At 35.0% G+C, this 14,309-nt stretch overlaps 1 protein-coding gene across 1 annotated transcript; it reads left to right on the top strand.

Moving 5' to 3' along the window:
• Positions 1 to 7,808: 7,808 nt before the first annotated feature.
• LOC114258501 (uncharacterized) lies at positions 7,809 to 11,257 on the top strand. The gene is made up of 7 exons (XM_028198462.2): positions 7,809 to 8,825; positions 8,957 to 9,208; positions 9,307 to 9,441; positions 9,540 to 9,611; positions 9,695 to 9,901; positions 9,999 to 10,101; positions 10,985 to 11,257. The coding sequence occupies exons 1-7, from the start codon at positions 8,301 to 8,303 to the stop codon at positions 11,020 to 11,022; spliced, it is 1,332 nt and encodes a 443-aa protein (XP_028054263.1). The 5' UTR covers positions 7,809 to 8,300; the 3' UTR covers positions 11,023 to 11,257.
• Positions 11,258 to 14,309: the final 3,052 nt, after the last annotated feature.

The raw sequence follows: 14,309 nt of genomic DNA, 5'->3' as shown, positions 1-14,309 counted from the left end.
TTCTGAAGAATCTGTATATTCAATTGTGTATGTTTACAAAGTGTTCATCAGTTTATATAGCCCTAAATCTATGACTGAATAATGAATGACTGAAAAAAAAAAGAAGTCTAATTCCTATTTACACCACGATCTTTTCTAATGCCTAACTTCTAATATACACAATCATGCCATATATACAATATATTCTCACATTCCAACACACGCTCCTGAACCACAACATACACTAGTCGGACTGTTAGAAATTGGGCGCTCATGTGGCATGACCCTTTTGAACCTTATCCATGTAAGTTTGAATTTGAATTCAAAACTTACTTGGATAACCACTCAGGATATCCATATCTATCATATCAACTGATATGGATAGATGAGATATTATCCTATATATCTAATATGATATGGGATATGGGTGATTAAGAAAAAAACAATGTATGTCGTATGTTTTTCCCATATACTGACTCTCTTCCAAAATACAACAATCAATAGCCATTTTGCATTGTGACTTGTGTGGGTGATGTTCATTCTGTAATATTACTCCATTGCTGGGTTGATTGATCAGATTCAGGAAGCACGTGATTTACCCACGAGATCCTTCAATTCAGATTCTGTAGAAAAAGGTATGACCATAATTTTTCATCCACTACGTTTATACTTTGTTTTACATTGGTATCATAGCAAATATGGGTATTTTCGTGCTTATTTTTATGTATTAAAATATGTGTATATTTTTATATATACATGATATATGCATGAATATTAATAAAGGAGGAAGATGTCTTCATTTTTATGTTCATTAAATGTTATTTTTTAATTCCATAAATGTTTTTATTGTGAAAAATGGAGTGCGGCAGTACAAAAATCGAACCAGAAAACACCTTGGAAGGCGGAGCGTGGGCCTCACGCGCCACCTGACGCCGTGGGAGGCTTCCACGCATTGCCACGCCCTTGCACGCGCCTCCACGCGCCAAACGCGATTCAGACGCGCTTCCACGCATCGTCACGCGCGTGTCAGAGGCGCTTTCCACGCGTGCGCCGTCCACGCCACTCACGCGCGCCGTGCTCTGAGCCGCGTGTGAGCTGCTCGCTGAGCCGCTTGTGAGCCGCTCGCTGAGCCGCGTGCTGAGCCGCGAGCTAAGCCGCGCCATTTTTCCTTCGCCGGCTTGGCTGCTGATGTTAAGGGTCTATTTGTTTTGTTTTTAAATTCTGAATCGCGTTAAATGGTCATAATTAATTCGTTATAGCTTTGTTTTAAGTGTGGTTGGTACCGTTAGACTCAGAATTAAATTTTTTATCTTATGTAAAATTTTGAAAATTTTATAAAAATAAAAAATATTTTTCCTGAAATAATAATTCATTATTTTTTGGTTTAAAATGCATCTGGTATTGCATGATTAAGTTTTGTGGCTGATTTTTTTATTATAGACTACTGTTGTAGTTTACTATTTACTGGTATAGTTATAGCATTTTACCAGATTCTGGAATATTTATTTCTAATTTTATATGTGTTTATTAGTTATTTAAAATTTCAGAAAATACCAGAAAATTTCAGAAGTGATATAGTTTCTGTTATGGCATAATTTGAATATTAAATACAGCATATTGTTATTTTTTGCCTAGAGTTTCTAATATGTTGTAATTAGAATAACATGATTAATTGTTATTTGTTTAAATTCCATTATTAATTGTGACATAGCATAAGTTGGTTGTGAATCTACATTATGATGCTATTGTATGGAATTAGAATTTTTTATCATGCTTTTAGACATGCCATAGTCAGTGGGAGGTTATTCGGTGGAGAGAAATCTTTGTAGATTAACTTCTGAAAACCAATATTTTGCGCATAAATTAAATTAAATTTTGGATAATTGTCACCTGTGGCGCAAGAGATGATTATGAGCATAGCGGATTTTCGATCTTGCGACTTGTGTAATATTGTCACTATTTAATTTAGATTTTTGTGGCAAAATTATATTATGCTAATCAAATTAATCCCAATGCGAATTTCTCTCTAAATTGACTTAGCTTATGGAAGTTAATTGGTTGACCTAGACTTAGTAAAGATGTTCAAATGTGAACAATGTAATCCCATTCTTTAGATGAGCAAAAGTCTTGGAGACTTTAGGTCAAACCTTAATTGAGCCAAAGTAAGGAAACATGACTCAAAGTCGCCGTGGTTTTGTTGCCGTGTTTGTCATAATAAAAACTAATATGTGCGCTATGGTTAGCGGCACGCTACGTAGTTTTGGTTGGCGAGTTTTGGAGTTATGAAATTAGTAAGCCCTCAATAGATTTGTATATGATCTTGACTATTGAGCTGTGCGGATTGACTTTGTAATTTGACTTGTAAATAATGTTGCATCATTGGATGAAGTAACATTCAAGAGTCACATCATCCAAGAAATGCGAGCTTAAATAAATTAGTCATTAAGTGTAAGACGAGTAGCCAGTATGAGCAGTGTTTTGCTTTCTACCCAATTATTGGGAGTGAATGGAGCAAAATTTCATGCACTATAATAGTGTGCGTTGAAATATCACGTGAAGTTAAAAGATTAGCGCTTAGAAGCTGCAAAATCTATTAATACTAAGTGAAAAGATTAGCGCTTAGTGGCTGCAAAATCTATTAGCATTGCCGACTTGTCTAAGTCTGGACACTTACTATTTCCAGACTTGAGTGTAAGACATGAGGAGGGGCTTCTTTGTATGATTTCTTAGCTAGGCTAACGTTTTTGAATAATGTTTACCACTAAGCGCAAACATTGCAGCATAGTAATGAAAAGGTCAAGGCTGACAAGGTTGTTATGACTCTAAGAATTTGACGCATCGCTTGTGAGAGCATTGTGTTGAATTAGACTCTTTAGCCTAATTCGCGCTTAAGTTACTTCAGGAGCTGTCATGGATTGATAGCTTATTCTCTCCTTCTTGTGGATAGTAGAATTAATTGCAAGTAATTATAAAGCGAGAAACAGAGATGGCAAGATGAGTATCGTCATCTTTCAATTAGATACAGTAAAGTTAAAAGCATAAAACATGAACAGATAGTCAAACAGTCAAACAGATGGATTATGCATTTAAACAGATACAGTCAGTCAATTAATTCTGGATTCCAGTCAGTCAGTTCAGTATTTTAATTAGTTCAATTATCAGTCGTAATCAGTTCAGTTTGACGGTAATCAATGTTTATCGGTAAGCAGTGGTGAGGGTTATTACAGGGGTTGATGTTCTGCTACTTTGGTATGTTGCCTGCGGTCACGTATGATTCGGCCTTAAGGGACATCACTGGGAAAGCGGTCAATCCTAAACTAAATGGCATGAGGGCAAATGGAAGATCATCTAGTATTACACCACTGTTGTATATTCACTGCCGGCAACTCACATCGCTCTGTATGAGAGACGGATTGAGTGTGAATATATTGCAAGAATTGAGAGGGTCAAACATGCTCTTTTTGAGAGATTAGAGATGCTTTTTGGACCGATGTAATTAGATGGGTCTGGGGTATATGAGACACTATTTCTGTTCTTTTTGGGTTGATGTCTCTATGCTGGCTCATTTTGAGTTTCTAGTATAGAGCTCCCACATGCAGGTGTTTTCAGCAGTCGCACGGCGCAGTGGCTAGTATGAGATTGTTTATTTTTTTGGGAGATTGAGATAGAGATGTGACAGTGTCATGCCAACTCATGTGCGAGTGGGAGATGTTAGAAATTGGGCGCCCATGTGGCATAACCCTTTTAAGCCTTATCCATGTAAGTTTGAATTTGAATTCAAAACTTATTTGGATAACCACTCAGGATATCCATATCTATCATATCAACTGATATGGATAGATGAGATATTATCTTATATATCTAATATGATATGGGATATGAGTGATTAAGAGAAAAACAACGTATGTCATATGTTTTTCCCATATATTGACTCTCTCCCAAAATACAACGATCAAGAGTCATTTTGCACTGTGACTTGTGTGGGTGATATTCATTCTGTAATATCACTCCATTGCTGGGTTGACTGATCAGATTTAGGAAGCACGTGATTTACCTACGAGATCCTTCAATTCAGACTCTGTAGAAAAAGGTATGACCATAATTTTTCATCCACTGCGTTTATACTTTGTTTTACACGGACAAACGACACACTAATCACAAGCTTGACCAAGCTCTGATTCCAAATTGAAAAACTCAACCCACACTTCTTCTTAAAACCCAAGTATTAAATAGAGAGAAATTGAAACTTTATAATTAACATAGATGGGACAACTCCAAGTAATGTGAAATACATTCCAACACAATATTGGCACACGTCTCACAAACCTAGGTTAAGCATGTGTTAAAAATAATAACAATAATTAACACATGGTACTATCATTTCTCTACAATATTTTTCAATTGTCAATTGTCAATCAGTAAACGCCTACGAGAGCGATTGTTTTACATGAAGAAATATAACTAGGAAAATATAAGGTCAAATGTTGCGAAAAACAGTGGGAAAACATCATAATTTGGCTGGCTAAGTAAGTAGTGTTGCTTGCATAATCAAAGGTTAGTTGTCACTTCAGCCAGCTTAAGTGGCCCAAAATTGTCTCACATTTTAGTTCATGACTGATATGTTCATGAAGCTGACTCTTTATCTCCTATAACTAGCAACAGAAATATGGAGCTTCTACATTATTGAGATCAAATTACACAAAAAATAAAAATAAAAATAAAAATAAAAGGATGACAAGGTACTGAATTTTTGACTTGACGATAAAGATTAGACGAAAATGGAATTGGGGATATTTTTATTATTATTATGTCGAGGCAATTTTCATGTTGATTAGGATTGTGCACTCTTGTGGTCCAAAAAGTAGGACAGCTTTTCTCTATTATGATGACAATTTGCTTTTTTAAGGATGAGTTTAGGGCTCTAATTAGAAAGTTTAGTTACATAAATATTACTATGAATGGCAAAGATACACAAATCAATGCTTACTTAATCTTAAACAAAACAAATACTAAATAAATTACAAAAAGAAATAATAAAGAGATACAGACTATATGCTATTTTTAGGGAGGACTGACAAGTCTTCAACACACGCACAAATCTTCAACTAGTGTATGTAATCAATTGATGCTCTCTACACTCTCTCTCCACGCACGTATCACGCACTCTACAGTCGACGGGGTTGTTTGAGATGACCTAAATAAGTGTACTTTTTGTCTTTTTACAAAAAGATATATAGAAAAGTAGAGAGATAATGTGATGAAAAAAAATAAAAAGATAGATTATTTTTGAGTTGCCAAACTTGACCTAAATATAAAAAGTTACACAAGCTCATGAATTTATTACGATGATTCAATTAATTTATTTTATAAATTTTTTATATGTAATTTATTTAAAAAAAATTAAATTAACTTGCTAATATATTAAACAAAATAATAATACATGCATAATATATACATGATAAACGGCTATTTTTAAGAAAAAAAAAATACAGAACTACTCCTTTGTGTTATATTATATTTTCTAACTATGGACATAAATATTATTAAATTATAAAAATTAAGTTATTACAATAGATTTTTGAAATTGAATACCTGACATAATAAATTATATATAAATTTTTAGTTTATTAAAAATTTCAATCATATAAAGTTCGTTCTCTTTTCAATCATATAAATTATATATAAATCATATAAATTGAATACCTGACATAATAAATTATATATAAATTGTTGTAGGTCATTAGGACGCTCCACGATGGCGCGTGGAGAAGAGATTATGAGGAGCTATTTTTATGTGGCTTGGCGGTGTATTAACTTTCCAAGGAAAGAGGGTATACACCAATGTACGGGCTCTTTTGGAAGGAGTAAAAAAAAAAAATTAAAAATTAATTTTTAATCTATTTTTAAATCATATTATTTTATATATTTTTTACATATATTTTTAAAAATATTTAAAAAATTAACTTTTACCATCTTCCAAAAAAATATCTATGTACCAACCACAAGTTGTGAAACCAAACCGCCCCCCGTTATTGCGTGGTCATATTCCACGTAATCACTCTGACATGTCAGATTCAAACGCTCTCAACGCCACGTATGTGTGAGTGAACCCCCCCACTCAAACCATGTGAGTGGGCCCATTTCCAAAATGGCCACCCACAGGATCCTTCACGGGCCCAAAACACAAGCCTCCCTCCTATCCTACGTCCTGTTCACTGTTCGGGCCTCCTCCTCACCGTTTTTCCGTTATTTAGGACACACCACGTGGCCGTCATGTCAGTGTGGGCCCCCACCCCCTGTTTTTTTTTTTTTGGGAGAATAGAGTCCCTCTGTCATTGATGCGTTCCATACCCTCCTTCCTCTCTGAAAATTTATGAGTTTAAGAGCACCCCAACCCAATCCTCTCGCTAACAGAATGAAAATAATTTTTTTTTATTTAAAAGATAAAAATAAAATATATTATTATTCATTTAAATTTCAATCATAAATTTTCATAACTCTTTATTTTTTATTCATTAAAAAGTAATTTTTATTCATTAATAAATATTTAATTTTAAAATTTTTATAAAATATATTTAATATTATATTCATTTTCATTTTAAAGGTATGATTTCATACTTTTTAATGATACCAATTTTATAAAAATTCAATTTACATATTAAAAGTTATTTGTAATATAAAAAATATATATAGAATGAATAGTATTTTGAAAGAGATCCTCTATTTTTCATCCTCCTTTTGGAGGAACAAATCCTTCAAATATGGAAGATGCATTGGAAATGCTCTAAAATTTGTTTTGAAAAATTAATTTAAAATATATATAAAATATAAAAAGATTATATAACTTAAAATAGATTGACTTGTAATCCGGGAAGTATCTAACTAACAAGATTAGTCCTATAGGCCACAACTCTTATTATAATTAGAGTCTTTTCACATGTATGTAAGATTTATTTTTTGGGTATTAATTAGGATTTTTTCTTTTATTTTGAAAGTTTTTGTGTTAATTATATGTGTTTTATTTGATTTTGATTACTATAATTTTAATTTATTAAATTTCATTACTATCTTATATGAATCAAATCAGAAAAAATACAAAAAAATAAAATAAAAAACAAACTGTGTGTGATATCTCCCCATAAATAATAGGGTGTTAAATATCCATGTATATTAATGGAAAAATTATTTAACAGTGGAATCAAATTAAAAAAAAAAAAAAAAGAGTACACAAACATGGTTAGTGCAAGTTATCTTATAATGGGATGCAACTCAAATTCTATTATATTGGCTTCATTTGGAGAGAAGAGTTGTGTTGGATTTAGGACTATTTTAATTACAAAAAGATAAAATAAATTTTTTAATTTAATAAGACAAAACATCACATTCAATTCATAATCATTATATTATTTTTCTCATAAAAAGTCAAAAAAGTCAAAAAATTCTTCCTAAACGAGGGCTTTTTAGCTCTAAACTAAAATAGACAAAAAGTAAAAAAAAATCAAAAAGCCAACCTACTTCCCAAACGAACCCATTGCGTAGTGATTTCACTTATATTAATCTTTTTAATTATGAAAATAGTATAAATACACTTTAAATTATTTTTAAAATAGAAAAAATCAAAATATATAATTTTACCAATAAAAAATAGAATAATATTCTCTTATGCTGTGTTTGATTGAGAAATTTGATAAGAGATTTGAAAAAAAAAAAAATGTGTAAAACTATATAAAATGTAAATATACTTTGTTCACATTTCACTTTTTTTTTTTCTTTCTAAATTTCTTTCCAAATCTCTCAATCATAAATAAATCCCAATAAAATCATATGATAATCCGAACTTACTAGATGATAAGCCGCTGCGCTCTCTCTCTCTCTCTCTCTCTCTCTCTTTTATTTATTCCGGCTAGTTGTGTGTCAGATTCCGGCTACTTTATCCATCTATATATACCCCCACTATCCTTTCTCTCTGGCCTTAGCGCACCCTTTTTCCATCTCTTTCCTGTGGCAACGGCCTCCACCACAACTACCCTTCATTCGCCTTTTAACAACAGAAACGGCGACATAGAAAGAGAGAGAATAAAGCGCGATAGCAATAACTCATTGGGTTTGAGACACAGAGAAGACGTGGTGGTGACTGGTGGGTTAGGCATTAAAGCGTACAAACTTGCCTAATCGTCACATACTCTCTCTCTCTCTCTCTCTCTCTCTCTCCACCGCCTTTTATTTTCCGCAACACCACTCACCTTACTCATCATCCTACGATAGCAACACAACACCCACACTCTCCCTCTCTCTCTTTCTCTCTCTCTAGAATCTTGGTGATGAACAGAGCTTTGCCTGAGATGCTGCACTGCCTAAACACGCCGGGAAATCTCTCCGGCAGCAGTGCGGACCTGAGCGTGCTCGAAAGACAACGAGCTCGCATCAAATGCCAACAAGAATTGCTTCTTCATCATCAACAACTACAACAGCAGCAGCAGCAGCAGCAACGTTATTTTGAGGGAAATGAATTGAACAGTGTCTTTTCTTTGCCAGCTCAGGGTCAGCAATTTCAGGGCGGTGATCATATGTCACTCAACGAGCTTATGACGCGTACAGTGAAAACGGATCCAGGCATGGAAAGCGGGTGGGCGGATTTCGGACAGTTCACCGGAGATTTCGGGTTTGGGTCCGGGTTCGAGATGAATTATGGCCTCTCCAGGACTACTAGCTGCCCGGCAGCAGCAATATCGGAGGTGCCAGTTACGGCTACAGCGGTGACTGAAGCAAAACAGAGAGACTCTTCTGTCTTGCCAGAGAAGATGAGCTTCAAGAAGAGAAAGGCTGAAAAGAACCACAACCTCAAGGTTTGTCTTCTTTTCTTTTGTTTTATAAATTGTGAGCATTTGATTCACTCACAATCAAAATAACAGGATACTTTTTAAGAGATTGAAGAAAATATATGTTTGGAAACTAAGAAAATTTGACACATATTCAGGCAGTAGCAGAAGAAGAAGCTTGTAAGGAAAAAAGGATCAGACGATGTACCGAAGAGGGAGAGTCGAAGATCACAGAGCAGAACAGCGACAACGACAGCAAGAACACCAGCAACAACAATAACAACAAGAGAGAAACATCTGCAGATACTTCCAAGGAGAACTCGAAGGTTTCGGAGGTTCAAAAACCTGATTACATTCACGTTCGTGCACGGCGTGGCCAAGCCACTGACAGCCATAGCTTGGCCGAAAGAGTACGTTCGAGTGTTGCCATTGAACTTATATATGTATTTAGATCTCTATAGTTGTAGATTGTACTAAATTTGTGCAATATATCTGTGAAATTGTGCAGGTGAGAAGAGAGAAAATCAGTGAGAGAATGAAATATCTGCAAGATTTAGTACCGGGATGTAATAAGATCACGGGAAAGGCTGGAATGCTTGATGAAATCATCAACTATGTTCAATCTCTTCAAAGACAAGTAGAGGTAGAAAACATAGTAGTCATAAACACTTGATTCAATTGTTGTTCTTAAGAAGGGTAAAGTGATGATCTTCCTATGTTGTTATTGTTGCCAAAACACAGTTCCTGTCCATGAAACTGGCTGCTGTAAATCCAACACTCGACTTCAACATCGACAATTTTGTAGCGAAAGAGGTAAAGAACACATCACAAAGTAGAAACATTTCAATGTTAACAATTTTCCAAAACATTTTAATGTAAACATTTCTATAAAACAGGTGTTTTCAGCATGCACATCCAATTTTCCAATCGGGGTATCATCAGAGATCGCTAATCCTGCCTACCTACAGTTTAATCCATTACAACAAATAGTTTCGTGTAGCGGGTTGGAAATGGGAATAAACGCTCCTGATATGGCACTTCGAAGAACAATCAGCGCCGCTGTATCGAGCCCTGAAACATTTCTCGATTCGTCCTGTTTCAATGTAATTTCTTCTACTATTAATATTTTCCCCCTCCAATCTGTATGTTATACATATATTTTTAAATTTCTCGCAAAAGTGTAATTCATTCACACTACAGCATATACAATCCTCATCGGCTTGGGAAGCCAATTTACATAACCTTCATGGCGTGGAATTTCTCCAAGGAAGATCACCATCATTTCAAGCCCAGCAATTTACAGGTATATAGAACCAACAAGTATTGTCAAATGTCAATCTTCAATTCCTGTTTCTAATAATTGTATAAGAGAGAAGTAGGGCTGCAATCGAGCCTAGTTGAACCAAGTTTTGTGATGTTCGAGCTTGGCTAGCTAAAAATTAGTCAAACTTGGCCCGAGCCAAGCAAGAGCTTGTGTTCGAACTTGAAAAGAAAAATGGAACCTAAATTAATATTGTTCATTTAGCGGAGGAGCCTAAAAAAATTGCTTGAGCTTCAAAAGAGTTTTAAACGAACCAAGTTCAAGCTATTCACGAACAACTTAGTTGGTTTGGAGCCTTACAAAGGAAGTAAGAAAAATGGAGCAAAGTGGAACTTACTACATATGAGAGAGACCATAGGGAACCCCACAAAAGGTTAATGATTTTTCTCAGGAATAAATGGGTCTTCTTTGAGTTATATCAAGAAAGCTGCCTATTAGGTATCTTTCTTTTTCTGTGTCTTCCACCTAAAAGGACCGAAGTCATCGGACCCTTTCGTTAGATGACCATAAATTCCCAAAACCATGAAAAATGAGTGGCGCATTTTGGCTATTGATGGACACAAAATGGCCATCTATATATCACCAATCCACTATTAAATAGTGCAACATACATTATCAAGAGTTTTGCCAAAAAAAAGAAAATCAAATTCTACACCCACAAAATCGCACGGTTGTGATCACTTGATCGCATTGATCAACTTAAGATATGACAATATCACAGGCGTTGGATTCTCACCGTATGCATCTTATGCTATCCACATCCATATACATTCTTATGCAGTTTCTCTAACACATACATGACTATAAATAACATTTGCTCTTTTTTGGTGTTGAATCTAAAGAAACATGCATCTTTCATTTGCAGGTTCCAATGAAGCTAGCAATCTGAAGATGGAGATCTGAATCAAAACATAAATCATATGATTTGTTGGATGAGTTCAATCCAAATGCCTTTCTTCCTCATTCGTTTTTTGTTTTCTATAGCCAGTACATAACGTGGATAGTTGTATGTATACCATCTCCGTAGAAATAAGTATTATAATGAGAAGATACCTATTAACCTCCTCAACATTCTCTAGCGTGTGATGTACTATGGGTGTACTTCAGGTTTCAATTGCGATTGATTTTTTATTTTCTCCGTCTGATTCTTCTGATCACTATTTGGACCACTCTGTTCTCATCAAAGTTACTACCATATATCAATTGAATAACAAAACAATACAAAACTACACTAGAAAAATAAAAGTTGTGCAATTGGGAAATGGAAGAACTGTAAGGTAGAGATCAAGGGGCACAAGTTGTCCTTACAATGAATGAAACCCAAAGGACAATGTTAATGCATTCCCGTGACGGATAGAGAACATGAGCCAACCAGTGGACCAGAGCGGTTTCTTTTGGGACAGAATGAGATGTGTCTGAATAAGACGCTGATAATTAGAGACAGTGAAAGAGAGCATATATAAGGGGGAATAAATAAAGCCAAAACACACTCTCCCTCTCTCCGGGAAAATCACATCCAATCCTGTCCACTAGGAAGGTTTCCATGTCCCCAGTATTTACAGTATCTAACTAGCTAACTGCATCATCAACATCAATTTGTTTCCACATTACATTTTTTACATGTGCTGTGTAACAACAAAAGCAGCTATTAAATATCTTCAAATGATATAAGAACATATTTGTAGCGTTAAGGGTGGAGTCAGAGAAAATATCAAGGTTAGTCATTCGGTTCCTTAGGTTTCGCATTAGGCTAATAAGGGAAGTTGTTTCACCTTAAAAACCATGTTAATTAGGATGAGTAAAGAGGTTTTACGGCACTCAATAACAATAGAGATCATGCCATACCTAATATTAGAATGATTTGAGATATAGATATATATCTAATGATGGTGTAGAAGTGAACTTGGTAACCCAGATGAAGATCCAGTGAATTATTAGCTTTTTCAATTCCAATATTCTTCTGTCATTGTTACTTGTCGTATGTAGACTCAGACAAGTATTTATAAAAAAGTTGTTAGATGGATATAGTAAAAACTATAAAGTTTCAGTCACATTATACCGGTGACAAGGAAGAATGTTTCACAATTTTAGAGCATTATTTTCTAAGCCAACTAAGAAACACCAGCTCCCTCTCTTCCTAAAACCATAGTTGCACGAAGTGGGAGAGGGGAGACGAGGTAGCGACAGCTCTATAGAAGAGTTTTAAGGTTGGGAGTGGGGCCGGGAGAGAACCCCAATAGGAGTTTCCTGCTACTATGCCTAACACCATTTTTTAAGAAACAAAGTGAACAATTGAATCGAAACCAATTAAATCATATTATCATTTTCACATACAAATTACATAACTAGACTAGACTTCACAGCCAAAAAGATCACCCCAATGTCACAATCAATCTTAATACATAAATATAACTGCCACGGTTTTCTTCTTCTTTTTTTTTTTCTTCCTAATTCCGGAATAACTAGTAATATCACAAGGGGCTTTATTTTTTCCATTCGCAGACAGTCTCTATTCCATATCTGAATAACCAGTAATATCACAAGGGGTTATATTTTTTTCATTCTCAGACAATCTCTATTCTCTCTCTCTCTCTCTCTCTCTGTGTGGAAAAAAAATTACCATACTTTGCTCATTTTCACATATGAATTACATAACTAGACTAGTTTTCAGAGTGAAAAAAGATCACCCCAATTTCTCAATCAATCGTAATACATAAATATAACTGCCATGGGATATTTTTTTTCTAATTTAGGACTTATCGGTAAAATATCACAAGGGGCCTATATTTTTTCCACTCTCTCTCTCTCTCTCAAACTATGAAGAAACCATACTTACCTCTTCTATGCTATCAAGTTTAGCCCACTACAAGTTCCTGTCTTTCTATTCATTGCCTTAATGCTAAAGAAAGGCTGTTTTCGGTGTTTGGGTAAGCAGCTATGAGCCATACTTTTCCCTTCATTTTCAAGCCTCAAGTAATAAAGAGGGGTAGGACCTGTGGCCCTGTCTCATCTGGAGGCAAGATACTCTGTAATTCTCTCTGCCTCAAGTGGGATAGGGAGAGATGGTTTTTTGCCTTTTCCCTTTCTTGAGGCCCACTTATGCTGACCTGGAATTTTCCCTTCTCACTTTTGACATGGTTGCATATTCAAGCACTCAAAAAGCTATAGAACCTAGAAAGATTCTCTGGGGCTATGTGGTGAATGTGAGTACTACTCTTGAGCCGATATTTATTGGGAGAAGCTAAGTTAATCTAGGGATTGGACTGTCTCCAGCCCGTAATTGGACTAGAAACAGGGCTCAAAAGTGGGCTCACAAAGCCCAACAACACCTCTTCAGTCCAATTGAGGACTGAAGAGAAACCATAGCCTTAATCTGGTACGGGTGTTGGATGCCAATGCCCCATCAAACCTTAAATTTATAGGTACTTAGACTTGGTAAAAAAGTATTTTACTCATTTTGTAACAATTATACAACAATATATATAATAATAGGGTCAAATACAATTATGTAAGAAATGTCCAACAAAAAGCATTGGACACATCCCACACCCTTGTCAAAGTTCCGGGCATCTAACACTGGTATTTTATTTATTTTGAAAAGTTTATGTAACTAAGTTATGGGTCTTGTTAATGACCGTCCATTGGGTGTTGGTTAAGGATCAAGTAATGCCAAAAACATAAAAATTACAATACACATTTTACATATTTCTGAACACTTTCATATATTTATATATATATTACATATTTTAATATACTTCATACACATATAGCGGTGGTTAACATTTCCCATATGTAATATCAGCCCCCAAAGTTGGTGTCTTTTCGCTCAGGACTCAAGTTTGTGTCTTTTAATTGGCAGGAGAATCCTAATGAATTCTCTGCACAACCTAAAGAATCGAATTCCTCTGTTTGCCAAAAAGGCGGAGAGAACAAACATAAATGTACTGCAACTTGATAATTCAGCAGAGATTTTTCTTAAGAATAGCCAAACAACAACACACCCCCCCCCCCCCCAAAAAAAAAAAAAAAAAAAATTTAACCCAACAAACTTTCTAGGCAATACAAATGGATATGGACCATGCTTGGTCCTAAAGTGAACAATAAAGCCAAGAGACCTCGAGCATAATTATGAGCTACACCAATATTTGGGTTGCTATATTTGACTAACAAAGACAATCTCATAATAAAGT

This window comes from Camellia sinensis, chromosome 2, assembly GCF_055761805.1.
Source record: "Camellia sinensis isolate YWXY chromosome 2, ASM5576180v1, whole genome shotgun sequence".
NCBI lineage: Eukaryota > Viridiplantae > Streptophyta > Magnoliopsida > Ericales > Theaceae > Camellia > Camellia sinensis.
The sequence above is the reverse complement of the archived record's forward strand: the minus strand, read 5'-3'. Positions and strand labels throughout refer to the sequence as shown.

Coding starts and splice junctions, on each gene's coding strand:
- LOC114258501 (XM_028198462.2), top strand. CDS start 8,301: ATGAACAGAGCTTTGCCTGAGATGCTGCACTGCCTAAACACGCCGGGA. Junction 8,826..8,956: donor AAAAGAACCACAACCTCAAG/GTTTGTCTTCTT, acceptor ACACATATTCAG/GCAGTAGCAGAAGAAGAAGC. Junction 9,209..9,306: donor GCCATAGCTTGGCCGAAAGA/GTACGTTCGAGT, acceptor GAAATTGTGCAG/GTGAGAAGAGAGAAAATCAG.